A 27,881-nucleotide genomic window follows, 5' to 3' on the forward strand; every position below is an offset into this window, starting at 1 on the left:
TCAAATGCTTGGTATCATTCTTTATTTCAAAAGTGCTTTACCAACACATACTAATCTTCACAACATCCAAGGGAGGTAGATAAGTATTACATCACTTTCACAGATGGAGAAACTGAGGCAGAGATTAGTAAACTGTGTGGAAGAGCATAATATATGGCACAATCGGGAAAGCATTTGTTGCTGTCACAGGTTCCTGGTCACCTTTCCCATGACTTTTGAGTCCCATGAACACAAAGGTAGCAACTGCAGCCTGGAAGCAAGTCATGGAAGCATGGACTGAGGCTACCTCAGGTGCTGAATGAGCAGTCCTCCGAGCATCCCAGCATCAGCACCCCAGCATCAGCACCCCAGAATCATCAGCACCCCAGCATCAGCATCCTCATACCTTCCACCTCTAGCATGGGAGAGTGGAAACTGAGATAAGGGCAGGAGGGGCTGGAGAAACGGGGCTTGGGGAGGAGAAAATACAAACAGAGAAGCAGGGGCACCGAGGAGTAGGAGGACCTCCTGGGAAACAGCCCGGTGGGAAGCAAGGCACTGCAGAAATGGAGTACCAGTCATCTGAAAAGCCCAGGCGTCCTGAAATGCTACCAAAAGGGTAATTCTCAGCAATGACATTACAGAGCCACTCCTCATAGCTTTGCCAAACATAATTATCAGGTCCTTGTGACATTCCCAGGAGGCACAATCATTCCTTTCCCCTGGTCTAGACCAAGTGCTGATGTAATTGACCTGACACTGCAGAGACCGTTGACAACTAAAATGTACTCTCCTGCCATGTCATCTCTGCCTCCTAGACTCTTCAGAAGTGGAACAAAAGGAAAATGCATTTAGAGATTGTCCTGGCAAAACCCTTGAAACATTCCTAAATCATGGACCCACTGGGTTGTAATATTCATATATGGAAGTCACCAACCTTTTTCAATCAGGATTTCTCTATGCAACATGGGACATTAAAAAAAAAAACCCAAAACCAAAATATACCTCAAATTGGTGGGTGCCAACTATCTAGAGAAAAACCGGAGGCCACTACATTAAAACAAAAGAAAAAACAAAACAAAGAACCTCTGGTTGTCTTAGTGTGACCCAATGGAAAAGGTATCTGAGGTGGGAGGAACAAGGACAGGTGAAGAGGAGGAAGTCACTGCAGAGACAGAGCACTCAGCACTGAGAACAAGTGCCAGCGTCTGTACCTAGGCTCCTCTAGGACAAGTCAAATGTCCCAGAGAGCATTTGCATTGTCCGTCCATTTCAGTCATCCGTATTATTCTCCATGAATCTAACTTTGAACACCCTCCACTCTTCTCCAACAAAAACAACCAGCACGTCTGAGTCTCCCCTTCGCCCTGGTCTCCTACCTCCTCCTGGCCCTGACATCTCACCCACGCCAAGTCAGACCCTCCTATCTGTAATCCCCAACTCCAGTCTCCTCCCCTCTCAGTCCCATTTTCTAATTTTCCTCCTGGCACACAGTTCTGATTCGATTTGAAAATTCTCTCTCCCATCTACGTGTTATCTAGTGATGTGTTCTGCTTTCCAAACCCCACCTGCCAAAAAAAATGTCAGCTCTAAAGACTCAATTCAAGCCCCACCCCTCTGTGATTCCTTTCCTCATTTTCCATCAACTGAGAAAGCATTTGATGATGTGTACCAGTTAAATCCATAGTCGGCCGCTTACAAGCCCACCCTCCCTCCTGGGCAATGTCCATGACGTTGAACCATATCTTAATATTTTTTCATATGTATCTGCCCCACAATCCCTGTCAAGAAATGGTTATTGCCTTTCTACCTCAGGTAATAAAAGGCTTAAGAGCAAAATGAATTGGGATGTGCTGTGTTTGCTCATGAATGAAGATGCTTCGGCGAGCACTCGGTAACATTATCCAGTCTCAACATAAAACAAACCGTTGACAGCGCTGCAAGAGAAAGGGTATAGACAGCAGGTTGGGCTGTGTGTTTCAGAACCAAGAGGTCCTGCCTAAAGTCCTCTTTTGCTGTTTACTAGCTACGGGCCTGGTGCCAGACGGGTTCTTCTCTGATCATCAATTCCTTCCTTCTCCATGGCTTTGTGGAATTAAGAACCAACAGAACTACATCTGTGAACTCTGCACAGAGTGGTTCTCAATCTCAATTATGCATCATAATCACCTACAAAGTTTCCAAAAATACTATCAGGCCCCACCCCAAGTCAACTGACTCAGAACCCACTGGAAGTGAGAACCAGTGGGACTAATTATTTAAAAATATTATTTCTAACACACAGTCAAATATTGCAAACCACTATTGTAAACTCATAAATACCATTAGCAGTACAGCAAGGGGGCTTTAGGCTCTGGCTTAATTATCCTGTATTTGTTCAGTCATGAATTAGTTCAATGCTTTTGTAGTCCAATTAAAATGCACTACGGTTTGGGGAAATTTTGGTTATTCTGTGTTGCTGTTTGTGAATTTAAGTCATAAATTCTTAGAAAAGCACAACCACCACACCACTGTATACAAAAGATGCAAAACTCGGTAAGATCCCTTTAAGTCCTGACGTTCAGAGATGTGTTGAGCAGACCAGGCACAACCTGGGACTTGAAAGACTTTCTGTCCCTGTCCTGTACCTGACTCAGGGAGTCAATCTCTATCTTCCACACGCCATCTGAGCTTGAGACTTTAAAACCCCTCACTCTCCAAAGGATCCATTTAATAAAAACCAAGAACAGAAACCCTCATCGAAAGGATCCTACTTCTAGTCTCTCATTGCAGGATATATCTAAAATAATGGACTAATTCCTCCAAAATACTTAAAATAGATTCAATGTACAAAATTGATACCTGCTTATGTTATAATTATGCAGTGCCCAAACTGGGAGTCTGTGAGAACCTTATAAAACCTTACAGGCCCCAGGCCCCAGATTCCAAGGCCTGGCCAGTTCTGGAGACTACCCTGTGCAGACCCATGCCCCTCCCCCCCTCCCCGGCTACCGTGATGTGAGCCGCATGCACACCGGCTACACCGTAGTTAAAGAGTATGTAGACCCAATGCCTTGTTCTGTGGACGGGAAGCACCAGGCCAAGGTGTTAGGGCGTTAGCCAGTCACACAGCAGGCAGGACCACACTTAGCACAGCAGCCCTGACGGTACTCCCGCTCCCCCGTACAGAGTCTCATTCTCAGAAATTGCTCATCTGCCTGGGCACTCAAGTGTCACTCTGCCACTTCCAGCTCCTTCTGCCCCCAACTCAAAATGATCTAAAGGGAACATTTTGGTGGGTTTTTGTTTTTTTTTTTTTAAACATTAGGCTACAGCAGAAGCCTCTCAGCTCAATCGAAGCACCCATTTATCCATCCATATCTCCAAATATGTCGGTAACAGATCCTAACAGAGCCTAATCCTGACTGAAGTGCAGCACCAGCAATACAGCATTACCATTGGCTAACACCTTGATGTGCACAGTGAGAGCAGGGCCTTTCCTAAGGAGGCCAGAGGTGACACAGAGTCAGGGCAACCACTCACTCAGTAGTCAAAAGCGGGGCAGGATATGGGCTGGGCCGGCAGCACCTTTAGAAACATACGCAGTGTAACTACAACATTTTAGGACGTTTTTAGTAAAACAAACAGGACATAGGAACCTAAAGGAACATGAAACCCTCAAAGTGATGTCTCTGCTTCTACTAAAGCCACCACTGTGGGAGACACTACTTGGAAAGCCTCTTTGGGGAAAGCCTTAAAAGGCAGTTTGTGAGCCCTGTTAGGAAATACCCTTCTAAAGGCTGGCTTCCCAGACATCCACACTCAAGAGTTTGACACCAAGAACGTGGAGAATCAGCCACGCAGGGCAGCCTCTAAGTGGGAGGGCTTAACATCTATCTGGGCGCAAAAGCCCCACTGTTAGCTGAAAAAAAAGAAACCCTAAAAAATGAAGTAGAAATCACCAGCCACGCTCCTGTACCACCACACTTGCATTTTGTTAAAATAAAAAACACTCACACACGGTTCTTCTATGAATTCTAATTAAGAAAGGTTACATTCAGAGTTATAGCACGCATAGTGGTGATTTTTCAGAGACTGTAACAGCTTCTTGGCCACTCGAGGGGGGCGCGGGGTGCAGCTCTTTACCTGAACGTATTCTTAAATAAGTGACTACTACCTCTCTAGTCATAGGCCTGTCATAGGCTACCGACCGCCAAGGTCACATCCCAAACTTGCCAGCACAGATTAACTACCGGGGGCCACGCCCAATCCTAGGGTGAGTTGGGGAAGGGCCGGTTAAACGAGGACACGGGCCATTCCTTGGTAAAAGTCTGCAGCTTTCTCTCCCAGTACATCTTCTTCTTGTTGAGGACCTCCATCTTGACCCTGTGCTCCTCCTCCGCCATCTCGCACTCGCGCTCGATCTGCTGGATCTTGGCCACGTGCACCTCGTTCATCTGGATCAGCTGCAGCTGGAGGATGGACATTTGCTGGTGGTGCTCCTCCTCGTGCATCTTTTTCAGAGCGCCTTCCTGAGCGGTTTTGCTCCTGTAGTTCTTGTTGGCTGTGGCTCTGACGGCGGCGGAACACGAAGGTTCGGGCTGTGAGGTCCCCTCGCACACCGGGAAATGGACAAACTCCTTCTCATCGTCGCACAGTTCTCTATTGGAAACAGGAAAGGATTCTAGAAACAATAACAGCAAAAACAGTAGCAGAAAACACGTTAAAAGATTTTAGGAGCAGAAGGCAAATGTCAGTCCAGTTCCAAACAACAGAGTCTCTCATTGCAGGATGACTCTAAACCAGTGTGGGCAATCGGCCCTCACGTCCAGGGCTTTGATAAAGTGTTTTCACTTTGTCATCGGGACATCTCGGGGACATGGTCAGAGAACACGGTTCGAGAATCAGAGATCCTGAGACCATTCCGAACTGAAACGTGCCCGACTCTGAGAAGCACGGGGTCACAGCATGGGGCGTGATGCTAGTTCCCTGTCTGTCTGGTCACCTTTGACAGCTTCTCCATCGGCCATGAACCTTTGTTCTAGAGAGCTCCGCGGGGCTTCCTGCCCATTGGAGCCAGCCCTGACATCCGCTCCTCCTTGGGGATGGTCTACACTCTGGCCTATCTCCCTCCGTCTCTTTAATCGTCTCCGTGCGCCTGTTGGCTCCAGCTTTGTGAGGAGGAGGCAGTGCTCGGCTCCCGGGGACGGAGACGGCTATTATCATCTCCCTTACCCTGTGCCCAGCACTGGACAAACCTTGAAACCTCCTTCCTCCATTAGCTTCTGACTCACTGCCCTCCCCTAAGGGATTTCGTGGCCGCCTTCCTTCCGATCGCGCCTCTCAAGTCTCTAGTCCCTTCTGCCTGTTGCCCTCCATTACTCCCTTGAGGTCCCCATCTCTGGCTCTAACTCACTTCAACTACAGTCTGGTCCCAACCTTGCTTCTTCCTTGTTTTAGTCTTCAGGACATCCTGTGCGCACCTGGCTCCTACCCCAAATACTCATCCTCTGAAGTCATGCTTCAGTTCCCAACTTTGGGTCTCACCGTTCCCACAGCTTGGAGTCCGGCTGGGTGAGCACTTCTCCACGCTCCAAGCCCAGCGAGCGCACGTGCACACACACCCACACACCCACACACCCGGGTTTCTCTTTCAACCTCCTCTGTGACCCCTGCTGGGTGAGCACTTCTCCATGCCCCCTGCCCAGCACCCCCACACCCAGCACGCGAGCGCAGCGTGCAGCGCGCAGCGCGCACACACACACACACCGGTTTCTCTCTTTCAGCCTCCTCTGTGACCCCGGCTGGTTCAGGGCCAACACTGCTTGTTCTGAAACCTCAGGCCTCTCCTTCCTAAGTGTTCTCCTTAACAACACTCAGCACACAGCGTTGTATTTTGGCACAGGTCTTGCTCATTTCATTAACCTTGGATACTAATCACTTTCCTTGGTACCCAGCGGACGGCTAGTAACACTTACTGGCCGGAATACACAGAGAAGAGAGCACATGGATAGGAAAAGGTTCCTTTTGGTAGCTGCAGTGTGAACACTGCTGGTTTTACAGGGTGATAACGTTAGCATAGACACTGTCCATAAGAAACCCACGAACTCCAATGGCTGTGGAGGCCCTGGTCTGCTTGCTTGTTTGTAACAGGGCCTCCACCCCGGCTGTACTCCAAGTGACCGTGCAGCTGAGAATGACCTCTGCCCTTTCATCCTCCTGCCTCTACTCCCCACCCCGCTGTAATCCCTCGGCTGGGATTCTGATTTTATGTGACGCCAGGCACTGAACTGGGGCCTTCTCAGTCTCTCTACCGCCAGCAGCCCACGAAGGTTTCTAGTTGGGACTCTAAGACTTTCCTGAGAAGCGCTCCACAATGAGAACCTTCTCCCTAGAGAAAAGCGACACTAATTTATTAACAGGATTGATTACATTCTATGTCCGTTACCTTGCTCTGGAAGATGGGATGCTGGGAGTGTTAGTAGCTGCTGGGGGAACCTAATTCGGGAAGCTCTGCTGGTGAAAGGAGGGTTCTGGGGGACTGCACTCCAAGGGGAGGTAGCAACTATGAGTAGTCTCTAATTAAGGCTAAAGAAAAATACACAAGTCTGAAACACAGCAGATTCTGGTAGTGAGGGAAAAAGAAAACTCTTCAGTATCATCTAAATAATGAAATGTCTCCCCAGTACCCCCACCAAGAGCTCTCGCCGGGACTCAGTGTCCTTTCTGCAGATTCTGTCTTCCTGGGACAGCTGAAGCCACTGTCCCACAGCCTGTCTCCTGGAACTCAGAAGAATGAGGTATGAGGTTCACCTGCGTGACCTCATCCGGGGCTACACAGCAGACTTCTGCCTCAAAAACAATCCCTGGGGCTGGAGAGGTGGCTTTGGCTGCTAAGAACAGTTGCAACTCTTAGGGCGCACCCACGTGCTGATTCCCAGCACCCTGATACAGGGGAATCTGATGCCCTCTTCTGGCCTCCGTGGGTACTGCAAGCTTGTAACAAAGACGTACTGGCAAAAACACTTACATAAATAAAAATAAATATTTAAAGAGAAATACCCCTGGGCTGGAGAGATGGCTCAGAGGTTAAGAGCACTGACTGCTCTTCCAGAGGTCCTGAGTTCAATTCCCAGCAACCACATGATGGCTCACAACCATCTATAATGAGACCTGGCGCCCTCTTCTGACATGCAGGTAGAACAGTGTATATATAATAAATCTTTAAAAAAAAAAGAAATACCCACCCTCCCCCCCCAAAAAAAAACAAAGAAAAAGAAAGGAGAAAATGCTTCCCCCCTCAAGTCCCCGCTCTTTTGAGGAACTCCCTGTCACGTGCAGCCCAGCGCAGGGCCTGGGACAGCAGCAAGCACTGGACACACGCATGTGGACTAAACTGGACAGTGGTGACACCTCTCCCCGCCCGACACAACGGGGAGAAAGGACTGGAAAAGGGTAAGGCTGGGGACTGGGGCCTCAGGGGTGAGAGCCAACCACGTGGCCTCACGATCCTGTCGCATCTCAAATCTGACAGTGCTTTGTTTGAGAAGACTGAGAGACCCTTTTCTGACACCTCTGCCATCGCAGCTTGAATGCAGAGTCTTTAAAGTTCGCCCATCCACAATGGAAAACTTTCTTCCAATTCTCAAAGAGTCCCCATCATCCTGACAATTCTAGGTTTCAAGGACATGGTGGCAGCAGTGACCGCAGAGGCCACTCAAGTGTACGAGAGCTTTACAACCCCTCATTCAACCCTTTGAGGGTGGTGTGAGTCGTCCAAGGCCATCTGGATACATGGAAATCCAGGGTTCTGATCCAGGCCTGCACAACAACAAAATCATAGCATCGCGATGTCTGTAAGCAAAGAAACGATTCCTTTTAACCCATCCTTTGCGAGATGGGTGCCAACACACATTCCAAAGAAAAACAGCCAGACCTCTTAAGAAGACTGGCAGAAGACAGGACTTAAAGCCGGATGAACTAGTAGAGCAACTTTCAAAGATTAGCACTGATACACAGAGGTCAGAATTCAGACAGGCTGAGCGACCCCTTAATTGGAAAAAGACTAGCCTGGGAATAGCAGCAGCTGCTAAGGCATACCCTACCATCTCTCTCCCAGGTGAAACAATGCCACCCAAAATAGAAAACCCAATTCTATGCAAAAAGAGCAGGAAGGCTTTTCTGGGACTGAGAACACAGCCAAGAGGGTGTTCTATCACTTGGGTAATTTGAGTAAATTTAGCATCCGCAGGAGAAGCCGACTACAGCAACAAAAAGAAAACGGAGCAGCCCGGCCTCCGGTTACTCTCATGAGAATGAGGGAAAGACACGGCTGGGAAAGGGAGCGCGGTGTGGGTGTGTAGGAAAGGAGTTCACATCTTCACTGAAATTCAGAGGCTGGGTTTGCACACAGCGAGGGGAGTGGATCTTGAACACGCTACTCCAGGTGAGCAAAGCACGAGCCCTAGCACGGTGTTAAGCTATGTGCACTGATAATGAGCACACGGGAGAGAACACTGGAGCCTGGCAGAGCCACCACGGTGCAACACGAGAGAACAAGACCCAACGTGGAGCACAGGCTGCAAAGTCTGCGTCTGGAGACGGTGGGAAGCAGCCAGTGCCTACAGGACAGACACTGGTTTTCCTATAACTACAACCCCATTTCTATTCCTGAAACGGTCAGACCACTGTGCTCAAACACGGTTGAACATGTTAAGAAAGTCTTCGATGAAGCCAGGAGCATCCCGGGGTTAGTGACATAGTGATGCTATCTCCCATAAAAAACGTGGCGAGAGGGAGGCCTCTAGTGGAATCTGTTAAACTCCATCCTGCTTAACATTTTATAATAAATTCCAGCACATCTCTGGGAACCCAGCACTGATCAGCAGAGTAGAACACAAACTTCACGAGTAATCCTAAATGCTTACACCCACGTGACAAAAGCTACACTGATTTTGTGATATCTAAAAACTTATGTAAACATCTCATTAACATAAATTTATTGATGAGAATCTTTTGTGGTATTTAGGCTTCAAATTGGTGTGTGTGACTACGAAGCATCTCAGTTTTGTCTACTCACATTTCCACTGCTCACTAGCTTCCTGCCCCTCCTGGCTGCTGTATTAGACACCACAGCGAGCGCTGCAAATAAAAAAGCAACACACACACAGAATCATGTGTCAAAAAACTTATAAGATGGCTGGGCGGTGGTGGCGCACGCCTTTAATCCCAGCATGGGGGAGGCAGAGGCAGGCGGGTCTCTGAGGCCAGCCTGGTCTACAGAGTGAGTTCCAGGACAGCCTCCAAAGAAATACAGAGAACCCTGTCTCGAAAAACCAAAAATAATAATAATGATAATAATAATAATAAAGAAAAAGAAAAACCATATAAGATGTTCCAAATTTTCTACCTTTCCCCCACCAGTTTCCAGAAATGATCACCGATAATCCTAGCCTCCTCCCACTCCTTCTTTCGTTTGTTTAATTTTATTGCCATTTGTGTGAGAGACAGAGACAAGGAGGGAGGGAGGGAAGGAGGGAGAAGTTGGCGGGATGAGCAGGTGCACACGTCCTCTAGGCCAGAGGACGACACCAGATGTCCTGCTCCATCGCTCTGCCCTATTCTCTTGAGACAGGGTGTCTCCCTGGAGTTGGGCTGGTGACTCTAGGGACCCCCAGTCCCCACCTCCTACAGAACTGGGGTCACAGCTGGCTATTTAGGTGCCAGACTCTGAACGGCACGCCCTCTACTCAGAGTCACTTCCTCAACCCTTCTCCCTGGTTTCTTGAAAGTAAATAAACTGAAACGTAAAATGAGTGGAAACCCCAAAGCCATTTTGAATTGCAAAAAGAGTTCCAGTGCCTCAACTGCGAGTGCTAACATTACTTGGGGCATACTCCCAAACTGACTGCTCTCTCAGGTCTGCAATTGGAAACAGGAGTTTTGGCTGTGTTCAGATAAGCACAGAAAGGGAAGTCTCCAGTGTGACCTATGCACAGATATCTAAGTTAAAATAACGCGCAGAGACGGCTTAGTAATAAGAGCACTCGCTGCTCTTGAAAGCACTGGAGTTTGGTTCCCAGAACCCACACCAGGCAGCTCACAACCCATGTAACTCCAGTTCCAGGGGATCTGACACCTACTCTGGACTCCATGGGTATCCTGCACGCATGTGGTGCATACACATACACACATACATACAAACACTAAGTCATGCACACACACACACACACACACACACACACACACACATGGTGCATATACATACAAACGTGTGTGTGTGTGTGTGTGTGTGTGTGCAAAATCAAATAAATCTTTAAAAATGTCTCACAAATGAGTCTCCAGCAAATGCCACTACGGAAAGAGCATCAGGAATCCCTGTTTTGGCCAGGTGTAGTGGCATACACTTTTATAAAAGTTCAAGTATTTGGGAAGCAGAGGCAGTAGGCCCTGTATTAGCTCACTGTCAGCCTGCCCTATATAAAGAGTTCCAAACCAGCCAGAGCTATATAATGAGACTAAATCAGAAAGAAAGAGGGAAATAAATGCAGGAGGGAGAGAAAAACATTTAATTTCATTGTTTGAAAGTTCTATTTGCATAAATGAATTGCATTTTTTCCAAAGGAAAGAAAAAAAAGTCATGAGACGAAATCTCTAGCTCCTACCTCAGATTTTAAAAGTGGGGTACGATGGGGTAGGCATCTTTTGTTCCTCAAACACAGTCCTACAAGAGCTGGTGAGATGGCTCATGGATAAAGCTACTTGTCACCAAGCCCGAAACCTGGGTTCAGTCCCCAGGGTCACATGATAGAAGGAGAACTCCAAAGGTAAAAAGAACAGCTACAAAATGGACACGCAACAATCTAGGACACACATTTGTTAAATAAGTGGCATTCACACGTGTATCCTCCTCAGCACAGCATGGGACCAGTCGACCACATGAAAAGCAGTTCTGCTAACGCCCTTCCCCCATCCCAGAACCACGCCTACAGCTGCACTGAAGGAAGTTCTTCGTCCAAAGAGACAGAAAAGCCAGGGAAGCTACAAAGGTCAGCAAAGCAAGTGCACACCCCGCAGGAGCAGCGCGGAGGGGTACAAGGGCCGACACACCCGCAGGAGCAGGCGGAGGGGTACGAGGGCCGGCAGTGCCCGCATAAACTGTATCTGCCAAGAGTTAGCTCGGCGTGAGACCCTGAGTCAAAACCCAGACACAAGTCTCCTGTATCAGGAAATGATGCATAAGGCCCATGACAACTGACCCCAGTGGTCACCCGGCCTGCCTACTAGCCTGGACTTAACCTTAATCAGCTGATTAGCAAGCAAAGTTTGTGTCACGATTTAGCTTCCTAGGATGATCTGCCCACAGGGAAAAAAGTGTTAATCAAAAGCATGTATTTGGCTCACATGGTAATTACCTTTCTCACTCTACACAGCATTCTTGGTTTCTAACAGTTTCTTACGACTTCTAATTAACAGAAGCCAGGCCCTCAGAGCTCTGTCTTCTCTGGGGACACTGAATTCAGTGTTCTGCAAGCTAAGAGCCAGATTTTCCCAGGCAAGCACTTGCTGGGTCCTTGGAACACCTCCGTGCAGTCCTGTAGCAACCCCACCAACCTTTCTCTGCTTTACAGTGTGCCTTCTGCAAACTGCAATGGACCTGTCTGTAAAGGGGCTACTTCCTGTCTTAAAAGAGGTGGGAACTGTTGGAAATGAATCTACAGACATTTCCACTCTCTGTCTGCCTGGAGACGTGAGGCACGCTTTGATGCCTGCCTCTTGAAGCCACAAGTAACCCTGACTACAGTCTCTTCCTTCCCTAAGAATTGTGTGTAACGGTTTGCTCTTTGCAACAGGAGTATGATGAAATTTAACTCTTGTCCCTAGAATTTCTCTAGACCCCTAGAATGCCACAAATGAAAACTTTGGATCACGATCATTACAGGGAGTAAATCGTTGTACAGGGAGTAACCCATTGGTATGCATACGAATGGGTGCTAAAGGGTGCTGTGCTTTATTCAGCCTCTGTGCTTTGGATGCATTACTTTTTTAAGATCTGTATTTCTAGCCAGGCCGTGGTGGCACATGTCTTTAATCCCAGCACTCGGGAGGCAGAGGCAGGCAGATCTCTGTGAGTTCGAGGCCAGCCTGGTCTACAGAGTGAGTTCCAGGGCAGCCAGGGCTACACAGAGAAACCCTGTCTCAAAAACAAACAAACACAAATTCATATTTCTTTCATTTATCTTTGTGTGTGTACAACCTTATGCGGTTCTGCATGTGGGCATGAGGGTGCCTGCACAAACCAGAACGGGGTACTGACCCCCAGGGCTGGAGCTACGGCAGTCGTACCCTGCCCAGTGTGGGTGCTAGGAACCGAACTCTGGTCCTCTGCAAGACTAGCAAGTGCTCTGAACCTCTGAGCCATCTCTCCAGCTACTAACCTCTGTACTTTTGTTTTTAAGTTGGAAATAATTTACTCATTTAGTATGGCCTTTTGAGTGACTTAAAGTAGTACCTTACACAGTAGGTCCTCAAAAAATAACTTTTTACAAGACTGAATGAACAAACAGAAATCTCCATCCAGTTTCCTTTAATAAACCGGACATAGTTTGAGCTAAGCAACCCAAGTACCTCACTAATGAGCGTGATGCATGTGCGTTCTTCATGGTTAAGCAACAATCACCTCTAAGAGAGGCTGCATAAAAAAACGAAACTTCCATCCCGAAAGCCCTGTGTAACAACCCAGACTTATAGCAACATTTCTTACAAGATTCCTAAAAATGGAACATTTTACAATTCAATGTTAACAGCACTGGCTGCTCTTCCTAAAGTCCTGAGTTCAATTCCCAGCAACCACATGGTGGCTCATAAGCCCCCATAGTGGGATCTGATGCCCTCTTCTGGCGTGAAGTCGTACATGCAGATAGAGAACTCGTGTATAAATGATCTTAACAACAAACGCCAAGGTCAGGCTGTTCCCACTGCACGGGAAGGGGTACCTTGGACAGCTGCATCCGGGTGGTACTCGGGCTCCTCCTCAGGCGGGCTCTGCAGGAAGTACAGCTGCTCCGGCAGCATGCTGCCGATCTTTTCCTTGCCCAGGACGTGGTTACTCAGTAGTGGGCTCCCGCTGCGCTTCACCTTCTCCCGCCTCTCATGGGCCATAATTTTTTTGGTCCGAGCCTTGATGTTCTCCCAGCACTTCTTCAGCTGCTTGAAATCCCGCAGCGACACGCTGGGCTGAGAGTTGTATTCGTGGGCCAGTGCCTGCCAGGTGCGCTGCTTGAGGGCAATAGTTCGCGCATCGCTTTTCTTACATTCCAACACATACTTGTACTTTTCTACTAAAGCAAGCAAGATGCTCTTCTCCAGCTCTGAGAAGTATTTGGCCGGTTTAATAATTTCGTTGTTTTGCATTTTCCACTCTATTTCTCCTGGTCGTTAGCTAGCCTGCAAAGGCAAGTTTGAAGCAAGAATTACCACTTCTAGCAATGACGAGCTCACAATTCACTGACGCTTAATCCCTACCTTGGTGCCCTTCTTTAAACGGGGCAAGCAACTTCTTTTTCATTAACGCTGAGCCACAGGAAAATATCCAGAACTTTACTGAGAATGGGATTTCGCGTTCTCCAGGTTCATTTCCCAGGAGTCTCTGGACACCTACTTATCATCACTCTAATTTCCTAATTCATCTCTGCTTAATGTAAGGATCTGGTTAGTCTCCCAAATGTCAGGCAGCTTTGGAAATGAAAGACTTACTCTTTTTCTTTTCCTTTTTTTTTGGGGGGGGGAGGGCACGGATGAAGGTAGAAGGAGGCCACTGTCTAATCAAACAGATCAAGTTATATAAAAGCATTACCAAGATTTCAGACTCACAAAGAAATTGCTCCTGGATAGATGATCTTTATTTTAATTATTTTTAGATTTATGTATGTGTATGTTTTGTCTGTACATATGTCTATGTACCAGTCACACGCCTGGAGGCCAGAAAGGTCGGAAGAGGACCTCCTGGAACTGGAATTACAGACACTTATGAGCTGCCACATGGTGCTGGGAATCAAACCCAGATCCTTTGCAGGAACAAGTGCTCTTCACCACTGAGCCATCTCTCCAGTCCTGGTATATGTTGTTTTTAGTTTTGTATCCTTGCCTTAGGTGATGCACCTTGGGCAGCCTCAGGTCCTTCTTCAAAGGGGGAAGCCCAGCATGATCGCTTACACCTGTAACTCCGCTACCACTCCAGCAGCTGAGGCCAGGGTCTGCTGTGAGCTGGAGGGCATAGTGAGTTCTAGACCAGTCTAGGCTACAGTGTGAGATCATGTCTCAAAAAGAAAAGAAATAAAAAAAAAAAAAGAGAGGTGAAGTCTATGACCTATCAGGTTTGAGAGCCACGATTTATTATTTATTTACTTTATTGGTTTTTTGAGACAGGGTTTCTCTGTGCAGCCCTGGATGACCTGGAATTCCCTACGTAGACCAAGCCGGCCTTGAAGTCAAGGATCTGCTTGTCCCTGCCTCCCATGCACCACCACCACCTGGCAACTGCGGGCCACTTGTAACATCGATTATACAGAGTCAATTGGTGGTAGCCAACTCCTTTAATCCCATCATTCAGTAGGCAGAGGCAGGCGGATCTCTGTGAGTTCAAGGCCAGCCTGGTCTACAAAGCAAGTTCCAGGACAGCCAGGTTTGTTACACAGAGAAACCCTGTCTTGAAAAAAAGGAGTGACTGTACAGTTTTGGGCAAATGATTTCTGTAATTTCAGAATTGAGTCTGGATACTTAGAGACAAAGTTCAGTGCTCCTCTCCATAACTGAGGGAACCAAACACCAAAAAACAAACAAACAAACAAACAAAGTGAATTGCCCAGGGCATGCAGACAGTGACACAGGGGAGTCTGGGATCTTTTGTCCCAGAAGTCTGGTGTTCTTGGTGTTGTTCTATGACTATTTCTTGGGCTTTGGGCAGTTTCAAACTATTCAACCAGGACTCCTTAAGTCACCCTGCCCTCCTCTGCGGTTCTGAGTATTTCGTAAATGCCTTACTGATCTGATGTACATGAAACCTACATTTCCCACATCTTCTGCTCACAAGACGTTTCCTATGAGAGGAATCCCTCACGTAACAGTGATGGCAAACACACTGGACACAGCAGCTGCGGGAACAGAGTGAGCACAGGAACAGCCCCTGCTGGAAAGGACCAACACAGCCCTGGCCCCTTTATGTTCTCCACGCCTCTGATCTTTCAGCGTAATGAACAAGCATCAGGATTCTGATGATGCAGTCCATTTAAAACTGCCCGCTTCTCATCAAAGGAACTGGGAGCCAACTTCAAAGCAGTCGGCTGATGGCTAGAAGTGAGGTCATCCAAACACCAAGAGTGGCAGACACACCAAGTTCACTGCATTGTTTTCTCAGTCATTTGTGTGTTTGAAATGTTCCATAATAAAAATGTAGGGGGTAAGGCTGTGGCTTTTTTTTCTTTTCTTTTTTTATTACTGGATCTCATGTAGCCTGTGACTTTAAGAAAATATATATCACATTATGGGGGCTGGAGAGGTGGCTATGTAGTTAAGAGATCTTGTTGCTCTTCCAGAGGATCAGAGTTCAGTTCTCAGCACTCAGCAGGGTTATAGAGCAGTTCACAACCAACTATAACTCCAGCTTTCAGTGATCCAGTGCCCTGCCCTCTTCTGGCCTATACAGGGGCACGCACACACACAGACACAGACACACAGACACATACACACAGACACACACACAGACACAGACACACACACACACTTTTTAAATCTTAAAACCATCCTATAAAAATCAAATTTTAAGCCAGCTACTCACACCCATGACACCTGCTGAGGCGTATCCTGTTGCTGTATCAGACTGAGACTGGATCAGACCAGACCAGACCAGCAGCAAGTCTCAAAACTGGGCCTTTATATGAGGGCAAAAGAATCTTATGAAGGCCTTCACAATGCTCCACGCCTCACCCAAAACCAGGCTTAGAAAGAATACTACCGGGTGAGTGAGTGAGTGAGTGAGTGTGTGTGTGTGTGTGTGTGTGTGTGTGTGTGTGTCTGTCTGTCTGTCTGTCTGTCTGTCTGTCTGTCTTAGGCCCTCCCCAACCAGATTCCTCTCTTCACTGCCACACTGGGCACACAGAGTACCAGACTTACAAAGACAACTAAAGATGTGTCAAAAGCAGGTTTGCCTCGGAAAGCAAAGCTAAATAAGGAGCCATTCTTTTTTCAGGGATGTGGCCCTGGCTCCCTTGAACTTTGAAGCCTACGCTTTGATTATATGACTCTAGTAGTCCACAGTGGCACCCAATCAGGGCTCACTGCCCCCCCACGTCAAAATTAATTCTTCACCTTCATCAACGTCTACTCGCTATAATCCAGCGTTGCCCAAACTATAAAGTTTGCGAACACAGGTCCTGCACAGCTGCCTTCTTCCATATCATCTCTATCTTAAAACGCACCCATGTACAACTGTCTGTGGTTTACTGTAGAGTCAGTGCGCACAGTAGGTGTTCTTTAAAAAACAGATAGCTCCCAGAGCCAATTCTGAGTTCCCCACACCAGCGCCTCTGCCTCAGGAGACATGGTATGTCTACTTTCCCCATTCCCCGGCCTCATTCTTTTAAGGATGGCGGCACTCAGGGCTCACATTTCTCTCTTTTTTTCTTTTTTTTAACACTTTTTATTATGTATTTAAATTAGAAACAAGCTTACTTCCCATGTCAGTCCCAGCTCCCTCTCCCTCCCCTCCACGCCCACTCCCCCCACCAGCTCCCCACCCAATCCCAAAGGATCCAATTAAAAAGTGGTCTACAGAACTAAATAGAGTAGGAGTCTAAAATGGCTGAGAGACACTTGAGAAAGTGCTCAGCATCCCTAGCAATCAGGGAAATGCAAATCAAAACAAGTCTGAGATACCATCTCACTCCTATCAGAATGGCTAAAATCAAAAACACCAACGACAGTTTACGCTGGAGAGAATGTGGAGAAAGGGGAACACTCCTCCACTGCTGGTGGGAGTGCAAACTCGTACAGTCACTATGGAAATCTTTCTTTTTTTTTTTTAAGATTGTATTTATTTATTACTTATACAGTATTCTGCCTGCATGTCTGCCTGCAGGCCAGAAGAGGGCAGCAGACCTCATTGCAGATGGTTGTGAGCCACCATGTGGTTGCTGGGAATTGAACTCAGGACCTTTGTAAGAGCAGCCAGTGCTCTTAACCTCTGAGCCATCTCTCCAGCTCAAATAAGATTACTAATTCACAAATGAAAAGGGTTTCACTCCCTACTTTTTCTGTTAGGTATAAAGCTATTTTATATGTAGCCTATATTTGTATATGCTTACTTTCTAAAATATTTCTCTTACCTTGACTATTTCTTCAAAGTCTTTTTACACGGTGTGGCTGACTCACATCCGATTCATGGCACACCAGTGTGTCTGTCTGTCTGTCTGCTTCCCCTGCTCTTGTTGGTAACATTCTAATTCTACCCAAACCTGGAGGTGGAAACCGTCCTTTCATTGCTTAACGTTCTCTGCTCCCGAGCTTCAGGCAGACAGAACACACTCTGAACCTCAGTCTCCGTGACACTTGGTAGAAATGAAACTGTCAGGCACTTTAAAAATTCTCCTTGTCGGGCTGGAGAGATGGCTCAGCGGTTAAGAGCACTGACTGCTCTTCCAGAGGTCCTGAGTTCAATTCCCAGCAACCACATGGTGGCTCACAATGAGATCTGGTGCCCTCCACTGGCATGCAGGCAGAAGACTGTATACACAATAAATAAAATATAAAAAAAATAAAAATAATAATAAAACCTAGCAGGAGACAGGGAACTTCACTCCCTCTAAGGGCTGCTAGCCAGACGGGGTCCCTGTTATTAAAAAAAAAAAAAAAAAAAATTCTCCTTGTCTTGTGTGCAGTACCACCGGCTGCCACCGGGTGGTGACGGAAAGAGATGGATTGGGGGTAAGAGTGCGTCAAATTCACAAAGAGGTTCACAAAGAGGTCGGCCTTAAGGGTGGCCAGTTGAGCCCCGATAGGAACAGATAAGTTTTCCTGAGTTCTTATTGTGGGTTAGACTGCATACAAGTGCTTTAGTTACAGAATATCGTCTCACCTTCCCCTAAATCGCTCTGAGACCAACATCCATTACACTTCAATTTTTCTGTTAAAGAAAATCTAAGTACCAGAAGAAATTATACAACTGCTCTCAAAAGCAAATACCCAGAATTACCAACACCTGGGGACCATTAACAGCCTATTAACTAAACTGTTATTTAATCACTAGCTAAGTACAACCAGAGTTGCTAATTTACTTTGCTTAATTTCATAGAACACCAGGCCTCTCTGGGCCATGTGGATATGCTCAACAGAAAGCTAAAAAGGGATTCTGGTGTAAGCCCTAGCTTTTGTACCCCAAAGTTTCCTTGTGGGTTCCCAACAGTCTTGCAAAGGTAGGCTGCTTAACTCTACAAACTAATTACTATTTCTATTTCCAATGTAAGAAAGCTGAGGCCCAGGAACCTGCCATGGCCACAGAGAGTGGGCGGGAGAACGGAGAGTCACAGCCAGCACGTCTGGCAGCCCACACCCCTCTACGCGGCCTAGTTCTCCATTTCAGCTCCAGTGATGGTTTTTCCTTCCCGCTACAATGGCATCGATTACCTCGCAGTCAGTGATGGAGAAGGTCCAATGGCAGGGCAGCTTGGGGGGGCTGCGTCTGCGCCGCCCACCTCCATTTGCTGGTTCTGCCTCTTCCCTCCCCACCCCTTTGCCTCCCCACCCGCTCTCTCTTAAATTGAGGACCTGCACCTTCCCCCACAAAAGCATCCCTCACTCAGTCTAATCAGAGCTGGGAAATAATTCCCCCAGTCGATCTGATAAAAACCGTCTGGAAGTAACTACAGAGACAATGCAGAGCTTTAAAGTGGTCCACACACCCCCCCCCCCCGGGGTAGGCTGGCATCCCGCAGGAGCATCTGACTGGCAGTTCTCGTCAAACAAGCAACTTGCCGAGTAAGAGATCTCTCCAGCAAAGCTTATCACTGGAAATACCAAGGCCAAAAAGCATAACCTAGCTTAACACTAATCCACGATGTCCATAACAGGTTACCGCTGGCAACACAGTAAGCTTCCCTGCTGTGTGAGTGGGCTGCCTTCCTTGCCCCCTACCTGCTCAGTAGCATCCTCCTTACGGATGTTGTTCTGCTAGCATACTACCTGCTAGTATATTAATTACCATGGCTGTATCCAACAGCAGCCAGTGACTCCCACAAGTGGGCCCCAGTAGACAGTGGATACATACATACATTTTATACAGGCATAAAGCTACCAGCCACACGCAGAATATCATGTAAGACAAAGCCGTGTTAAAGTATACTAAACACTGCGTTAAAGTAAAAATGGTCAATAAAACAGCAAAATCCAAATGCAGTGAAAGTTCCCCTGGGGCTTGGCAGAGACCTGAAAACAGGTCTAAATAAAAGAACACAATAACTCTAATATCGTAAAAGGACAAAGAGAGCCGGGCGTTGGTGGCGCACGCCTTTAATCCCAGCACTTGGGAGGCAGAGGCAGGTGGATCTCTGTGAGTTCGAGACCAGCCTGGTCTACAAAGTGAGTTCCAGGACAGCCTCCAAAGCCACAGAGAAACCCTGTCTCAAAAAACCAAAAAAAAAAAAAAAAGGACAAAGAGGAAGCGATTAGTACAATTCCCAAAACACTGACACTGATTAAACCACCAGAAGTTGACGACCAGGTACTAGTTCATTTGATATTCACTCTAAAAGGAGAATCCAGCTGTCTGTGAACTGAATGGCTGTATGTTACCAACTTCCAATGCCAAATCACTAGTCTCCAGTGGGCTGTGCTTGGGATTAGACGTTTAAAGAAGTAATTAAGACTAAATGAGACCCTAAGTATGAGCCTCTGGCCCAACAGAAAGAGACACCAGAGACCTTGCACACTGTCCCTTCTGCTGTGGAGGGGGTGGTAAGCACACTGAGAAGTGACAGAGACTGACAAGAGCTTCACAGTGAAACCTTCTCTTGCCAACACCTTGATCTAGGTCACTACCAGGGAGAAACTTCCGTGTCCAACACACTCGATCTTCGGTATTTCTGTCACGCAAGTGAAGAAGACTGGTAGGACGGTTTGTGATTTTTAAGTCCACCAAGGGTGAAACTAAGTCTTAAGTCTCGAGCAAAGTCTAGAGAAACGGCAAAGGCTTTTCTCTCTATTGCCTTTTGTAGGAGGAAAGAAAAAGATCACACGTTGAAGTTAACCCTGGCAACCGAGGAGCTAGCATGGAGACCTCAGACAGGGGTCAGGACAGTAATAGCCAGGCTCCCACCGTGAGGTAAAATGAAGCCAGGTGGGCGACACAGACAGCCTGCACTGTGTCCTGACCAGCGCTCGAGCTGTGCACCTCTGGGCAGGTCAGAGCGTCACCTGTGAGTGAGGTGGGTTAGTAACCCTGAACCCACACGAAGCCCAGCAGTGTAAGAAGCAAGATCAGATGGGCGACAGTGCACGGTGGTGCTTTCTCTGTCCCCATGTCAAGCTCTTTCCAAAAGAGCATCATCTGAGTAATGGCTATCAAAACGCGTGCTTACCAGACTTCCATTCCATATACATAAAATTTAACCAATACAGAATGCACTCCAATAGGAGGCTAAGCACTGCTCTAAAATATACGGGGAACACAAAGACAGGTGGAGCCCCGCGTCTTGGGACGAGCACTGGCAGGAGTGGTTTGGGAACAGGCACCATAACAAAGGGCCACCGGCCCCGGGTGCTCAGGGGAGGGAAGGGTGGGTCTGCCCTCCTGGGGACAAGACACCGTGAGCTGGACTTGGAAGGACGTGAAGAGAAAGAGCCAAAGAAGTAATTCAGATTCTTTGAAAGGGGACCGGGGTGGGGCAGGAAGGGCTCTGCACCCAGAGTGGGTCAATGTTCCCAGCGAGAAAAAAACGTGTTAAAGGACATCATGACCAGGATGTGTCTGCAACACACAAGGGTAAGGGAGGAAGAGAACGCAGAGGCACTGAGATACACGTGGCCCGGGAGAGCCACAGCCCTGAGTTGGCATCATAGAGAGTGGCTCTCCCCAAGGTGGAGCGACTGCAGCCCCACAAAAGTGTAAACAGCACAGAGATCCGGAGCACAGTGGTGAGGCAGTATGAGAAACAGCACAGAGAGGTACCCAGGACTTTGTTCCAGGACTGAGCTGTTCCTAATAAGAACCTTAATGCCTACTAGAAACAAATCAGCATCAGAACAAAACGGGATCAGGACTTGGAAGACATAAAGGACTAACGCATCCCATATGGACATAGCGGGTGGGCTCAGGGACCTGCTACACACCGCCCATGGAAGCCTGCCAACAGGTTATAGTCCGCCCTAAGAAAGCAAAAGGCCACCTCCTACTTTCTGTCGCCATTCTGTATCCTGATTCAACATCTTGAAAATAACCATTCTTTGGAATAACCTAAATCCTAGCATATTAAAACTTTAAAAAGAAAAGAAAAAGAGAGAGAGAGACCTCATTCAACCTCTTTCTTCACAAATGAGAAACCAAGGCTTGGCACAGACGAGGGTTTCTTGGGGACCTGGTAACAGGGAGGGGACAGCCTGCTGCTGAAAATTCATGGTTTATTTCCAAGTTCTTTCCCCACATCTTCCCATTAAGGTGCCCTTTTCTTCGAGGTATTTTCAAGCCGTCCCCCGCCGTCCCATCTGCTGTGGTTTGGATCATAAGGCCCCTTGTGTTAGAACCGGGTGCCCAGCTTGACATTCTCTGCAGGAACTAGAACCGTCAGAGGTAGATCTAGTGAGGTGACGTCAGGACGCAGACACCTGAGGGAGAGAGAACTCCAGCCCCTCCCTCATCTCCCCTTTGCTCCCTAGCCTAAGGGAAGCAATTTTTTCTCTACCACGCACGCCCGCCATGCCACAGTGCCCTGCCACAGGCCCCAACCCACAGGGCCAACTGAATAAATGAGCCTGGCAGATGACTCGCACACACCTTTAATCCCAGCACGTGAGGCAGAGGCAGACGGGTCTTTTATGAGTTCAAAAAGCTAACCTCATCTAAATAGTGAGTCCCAGGCCAGCCAAGGCTACATAGACCCTGTCTCAAGCAAACAGGAAGTACAAGCCCAAATAACTTTCACCACCCAATTGCCAAACTTGCGCTGCTAGGGAGTAAACCCAGCTTCAAGCATCCTGGGAAAGTGTCCACTGCTCAGCTACACCCCCAGCCCAGGCCTTTTCTTTTTATAAACTGATTAGCTCAGAGTTTCGGCACAGTGACAGAGAGCTGACTGATGTGTCGCCTGAAAACCATGCCATGCCACACGCCCTCTTCCTCCCTGTCGGGCCTTCATCTCTACATTACAACTACAGCAGGCGCTCGCTCGCTACGTCCCTTCCAGGGCTGGCAGTCCATATTAGCGGTCGTTTCTCCTGTGGCCTAATGTCCACAGCCGCCACCAACCACGGATAGCATTTTCTGATGACTCAAGAAGCTGGTGGGGGTTTGGGACCAGTGAAATAAAACACTACACAAAACGATGAAATGATCCTGGCACTTCAAATTCGTTCTGCCTTATGGCCATATACAGATCTCACTTTATAAGCGAAGCAATTCCAGGTAAAGCAGCTAAGGCCAGTGGTCAGGTCTCCAGGGTCTTGAAGGCTGTCCACCATGCAGCCGGCACTTGGTAAATATTTGCTGAATGCAGGCTAACACACACCTGCCGGCCATTTGTGTGTCTGTACTAATTACAGCTGCATGTTCTACTATCCAAAAGACCTCTTTTGATGCCACAGTGCCCTGCCACAGGCCCCAACCCACAGGGCCAACTGAACAGGGACTAACAGGGAAATTACAGTTTCCTGGTGTCTTGAAAATACCGTGAAGATCCTAAAGGAAGTGGAAATGGCAGTTTTTCAGAGCCTTGCGATAACTGTGGCTGTCATTTTATGGTCACATGCTCAGAGCTCAGACCAGGACGGCCACTGGCCGACCCTTTACTCCCCTCCATCTCCTCTCTCTTTAGGGGGCTTTGCATCAGCACCAACCTTCTCCTAAGTGTTAGCCCCTTCCCCACTCTCTCCAAGTAGCCATGTAACTTGGGAGTGTTTATTTTTGCCTTCTGTATCTGAGTGTGACTGAGGCTGGAACCAGGCTGTGTTTAAGGCAAGCCTCCACTCCTCACCCTCCTCTTCTCTTACTCCCACAAACACAAACCCCTCTTTTAACTACACGAGTGTTCTTCAAAGTCCTGACCCCTCCCTTCATCTCCTCCACGGCTCCATACTAAATCAGCCCCCGCCCAGGCGCCCCTGAAATGCCTTTAGGTTCATTATTAAAGCCTCCCCTGCAGGAAGCGTTTCTGACATGCAGAAGGTGCCCTTCTGGGGGTGTTCCACGCCATCCTGCGGCTTGTGGTAGCCGGGACACTCTCCTCCACTCCCATCACTTCCGAAGGCTGGGTCTCAGATATGCTCTAGCCCAGAGCTCTTCCAGCAAGTTCTCCACACTGCTATCTACCCATCTGCTCTGTCAAGGGGGAACCAAACTGCGTGTGCATCTTTCGCAGTATCTGCTCAGTGCTTGTTCAGACATACTGCCGTCCCTGTACCAACCTCCTCTATCACCGTCCCATATGGGTACCTCAGAAATTACCAATTCTCCAGAGAGCTGGAGCCACACTAATTATTCCCCTACCATCTACAAGTCTCATGATGTCTGGCGATTTCAGCCATTCCCATGGGGCTTCCCAAGTCAAAATCCTCAGCGTATTCTCCAACATGAACAACCAGTGAACAAAACTCATTCTATGATTTATTTCACTATCTCCTTCTGTCTCCCCTATTCTCACTACTCGTCTCTTCTGTCAGACCTTAGTCTGCAACCGGTCTCCCAAGTGCCCAATGCATCCTCCACACAACCACAGGAGAGGTTGCCCTAACACACAGCCCTGCTTGTACCCCGTGACATTCCTTTCCACTCCCTAAGTGACAGAGCAAGCCGAGCTCCTCACGAGGCACTAGGGGCCTTTCTAGATCCTGGTCTCAGCACCTCCTCCACCTGCCCCATCTGCCCCACTCCATGTCTCTCTCAACTCATCAGAGCAAACTTCACCTTCATGGATTCACTATCTTCTCATGGCTCAGTGTATGTCAGACTTCCTCTGCCTATGAGTTTTGTTCCAAGGTCTACTCAGTACTCATTTCTATCCTAACAGACCCAGATCCCATGTAATTGTTCTAAAGCCTAAACTGATGCCCAAACACCTACTTATGTCTAACAGCTTTCCTTCCAAAATGAGTTTAAACCAGTGTAAGATACATTATATTGGTTAACTGTTCTCTGCTCTTTAAGCTTGGTGAAAGCTGTCTCTGGTCGTGGGGAGGCCCTCCGCGGTCTCCTCCAAGGCTCCCTCTCCTGGGGAGGGCAGGCTCCTTACCTCTGTAAGGAGGAAAACAGCAAGAAACCGTGGATATTAAGAACATTTTGCCCTTGAGAACAGATTAGGAAGTAAACTATTTGTAACCAACTTAACTGAACATGAGCATTCATCCATGGAGAGGATGGAGAGGACCCTCTTGCCTAGGATTCTCTCAGTTGGGAATTCCAGCAGACTGTCTCAGCTAACTCAGTTTCTGCTGGAGAGTCGTAAACTCCCAATCTGATTATGTTCTTGACTTGCTGCTGTTTGTTCTTTTACCTGAGAAGACCATCCCACTCTGCCTGGGACTCTTGATTGGAACTCAGCTGGCTACCTCAGTGGAGCTTCTCCAGTAGATCTCTGCTGCATATCTGTGAGCCCCAGATTTGATCCAGTCTTGTGACTGTCATTCCTGCTGGATGTTGTGATCACCTGGTTTGATGCTTTCCATCCAGCTATGGTTTTTCTGCTACTCACGACTTATTTTTTTACTTTCGTTAGCGATCTATTAAATAATTCACTCTTTCAACACTGGAAGCATGACTACTGTAGAACATTCTCTAGACTCTACCGAACAAACAGCTTACACGCTGTATGTACAACGCAGCTGCATGTTTAAGAAAGAGAATGTCACAGCTGAGACTTTAGCATAAATGAGATAAAAAGCAAGCGGTCACGGAACATTCAGAGCCCCCCGCCACAGGGCTCAAGCTCATCGCATTGAAGCACACTGGCCCAGAGTCTCCAGCAAATGGGGCGGTCCACTCTTCTACAAGCCCACTGTCAATCATTAATGACAGCCAGGGGCACATCTCACAGTTTTTGTAATTTTTGCCCTTTGTGCCCATCTCTCTCTCTGGAATGGGGAACTCCTAAGGAAATAAATAATTTCTGACTCATCTCTGCATCTTAACATGTAACATATGACTCAGGAAAGGACTGGCACACAGAAAAAAATTTTGAATGAATTTCCTAGTGGCCGGGAAATAGAGTGACATGCTATTGAGTTCTACTTGAAAAAGGGAATAATCTCTCTGTCTCTGTCTCTGTCTCTGTCTCTGTCTCTGTCTCTGTCTCTCTCTCTCTCTCACACACACACACACACATACCCCACAATCACAAAGCTGAGAGACAGCAGGGAGATGGCTAAGCCCCCCAAGGCGACCGCCTCCCCCAAAGCGCTTGCTCGTTCCCCTACGTGTAATACGTGTTGCCCTTACCATCAATGTGTACCCCAAATCCTCTTCTGAGCCCTAGTTTTAAGCAAAACCCCTTTACTCAAGAAGTCTGTCTTGCTCACTCATGGGAAAGGTGCCACGGGGTAAGAAATCAGGAGCGTGCAGTGGGCCTCCCTGGTGGCAGCGAGCCGGCCTGTCCCCGCTTCCAGCAGGATACTTAAGCGGGCCGTGCTCCTCCTCCTCCTCCTCCTGCAGACCCCGACACCTGCCCAGTCTTCCCATTCCAAACTGAAACTCCAAACTTTCTTCAACCCCACTGTGTCCCTTAAGCAAGTGAAGAGAAGTCCCAGCCCCCCTTCTTCACATCAGTCAGGCTTGGTATTTTACTGGTATTTTAAGCATCTCATTAACCTTGAGGGCTGTCCGGTATCTTCATCTCTCAAAACATGCTACCGGGGACCACTGCATCCTAAGCGGCTCAATGGTCTGCCAGGTCTCATGGCAGCGCCTGCATTTCATCTGAACACTTCCGCCCAGCTGCAGGAGTAAGGACAGACAACTTCAGACCTTCCCACGGGACTCCTCCCACCCCCTCACGGCAGACAGCCCTGTCTCAAGATGCAGCTGTGGGGAGAGGAGACTGCACGACCCCATCTTCCTCCGGGTTTTAGAACTCTTTTTCTCCAGTCCTTGCGTCTCTTTCTGGCCTCAAACTCTCATGGCTGTCCTCAATCCTAACTCAGGAACTATCTTACTAACGCTCAACAATTTTCCTGAAATCACCGTACACCGTGGTCTCCACTGAGCACTGACACGCTAAACACACACACACACACACACACACACACACACACACACACACACACACACACACACACACACACCTCAGGCCCTGTGTCCCAGCTCGGGTTTTAAATGTGTGAGAAGATGTGTCTTCACCCTGGAGCCATGCTCCTAAGTACCGCGAAACGTTCGCGCCGTTAAATGTTATCGCAGCGATAAAACATCCATTCCCTGTCATCAGAACAGGGAAACTAAATTCCTGTTCCTAGCTCCAACATGAACTCTCCCAGCAATCTACAGAGCAACCTGTGTGCCCGTGCGATTATTTAATAATTCGCGGCAACTGTTCGGGACCTGGGGCCTGAGACACGAAGTACTTACGTTTAGCTACCAGACACATTATCTCCCACCATAATACGGGGGGGGGGGAGGCTATTACATCACACCCTACACCCCCGTTACAGAAACACCAACCCAGCCAGGGAGCGTCCCCAAGGTCAGCCGGGCAGGGATGTGATGCACTGTTTCCTCCCGAGAGCGACCCAGCCCCTTAGACCTGGGGACCGAACCGGAGGCGGGGGGAAGGGGGGCTCGATGCAGACAAGTACGGGAAAGCGGCGAGCGCAGTCGCCCGCACACAGTGGGGACGTGAGGACCGCGGCGCCCCGGGCTCCTCCGCCGCCGCCGCCGAATTCTCGCCCCCAGCGCCTCCCGGGCCCCGGGCTCGGAGTCCCCCTCCCGGAAGCTCCAGCGCCGTCTGCGAGGCCCGCGCGCCGGCGCTTTGTGAGCGGCAGGCCGGCCGGGCTCCCGGGGCACCGCGGCGCGCGCGGGCGAGCGGGCGGGCGGGCGGCCGCCGGCCTGCGGGGAGGAGGGCGCGGCGGCTCGGCCCGAGAGCCCGCCAGACCCCCCACCACCCCCGCGCTCCCGCTCCGCCCGCTCCCCCCGGCCGGCCGCGGCCCTCCCGGCCTCAGCCTCCTACCTGCAGCGGCGGCGCGGCGGCCGCGGGGTCCCGGGGAGGGGCGCGGAGGCGCGAGCGCGGCGGCCTGGGTGGCTCTGGCGGGGCTGGGCGGCCGGCAGGGCCGCGGGCTCCAGGCGCCGGGCGGCCGCGCGCCCCCGGCCGGCCAGGCCCCGCCGCGCGCGCCGCGGCCACAAAGCCCCGCTTTGCCGCCGCCCCCTCGCGGGCCGCCGCCGCCGCCGCCTCCTACCGCTCGGTGGGCGCCGCGGAGGGCGGGCGGGCGGGCGGGAGCGCAGTCCCCACCTCCCGGAGCCGCGGTCCCGCTGCGCTGCGCTGCGCTGCCCACCTTGGCCCGGGAGCTGCGGAAGGGGACGGTCTCCGCCAACAACAAAAGAATGCATTTTCCTACACTGGGGAGGTGGCAGTCACCCGCACGAGTTAGCGCGAGCCTCCTGACTGACGTGGGCCCTTTTCTTCGGAGACTCCGCGATGCTAGCGATGGCACCCCCTCCTACTCTTGAGTTCGTCGCCAACTTT

At 49.0% G+C, this 27,881-nt stretch overlaps 2 protein-coding genes across 5 annotated transcripts; one reads left to right on the plus strand and one right to left on the minus strand.

Moving 5' to 3' along the window:
• On the minus strand, nucleotides 1-27,847 carry Msantd3 (Myb/SANT DNA binding domain containing 3). Of its 4 annotated transcripts, none has more exons than XM_040738476.1 (3): nucleotides 27,691-27,847; nucleotides 12,954-13,404; nucleotides 1-4,642 (listed from the first exon to the last, which is right to left on the minus strand). In XM_040738476.1, exons 2-3 carry the CDS (start codon nucleotides 13,369-13,371, stop codon nucleotides 4,230-4,232), a joined length of 831 nt encoding a protein of 276 aa, XP_040594410.1. In that variant the 5' UTR covers nucleotides 13,372-13,404; nucleotides 27,691-27,847; the 3' UTR covers nucleotides 1-4,229. The 4 variants fall into 4 exon arrangements, with proteins under 4 accessions (XP_040594410.1, XP_040594416.1, XP_040594419.1 ...); XM_040738482.1 differs by lacking the exon at nucleotides 27,691-27,847 and adding an exon at nucleotides 27,369-27,451; XM_040738485.1 differs by lacking the exon at nucleotides 27,691-27,847 and adding an exon at nucleotides 26,018-26,330.
• Nucleotides 26,984-27,865, plus strand: LOC121138905 (basic proline-rich protein-like). The gene has a single exon (XM_040741961.1). The coding sequence runs from the start codon at nucleotides 26,984-26,986 to the stop codon at nucleotides 27,863-27,865; it is 882 nt and encodes a 293-aa protein (XP_040597895.1).
• The last annotated feature ends 16 nt before the right edge of the window (nucleotides 27,866-27,881 follow it).

Source organism: Mesocricetus auratus, unplaced genomic scaffold (genome assembly GCF_017639785.1).
Source record: "Mesocricetus auratus isolate SY011 unplaced genomic scaffold, BCM_Maur_2.0 Super-Scaffold_6730, whole genome shotgun sequence".
NCBI classification, from domain to species: Eukaryota; Metazoa; Chordata; class Mammalia; order Rodentia; family Cricetidae; genus Mesocricetus; species Mesocricetus auratus.

Bases quoted from the DNA above. Each gene is read 5' to 3' on its own strand.
- Msantd3 (XM_040738476.1), bottom strand. From the start codon at position 13,371: ATGCAAAACAACGAAATTATTAAACCGGCCAAATACTTCTCAGAGCTG. The intron at 4,643-12,953 runs GTACCCCTTCCC...TATTGTTTCTAG, and splicing joins CCCGGATGCAGCTGTCCAAG to AATCCTTTCCTGTTTCCAAT.
- LOC121138905 (XM_040741961.1), top strand. From the start codon at position 26,984: ATGCAGACAAGTACGGGAAAGCGGCGAGCGCAGTCGCCCGCACACAGT.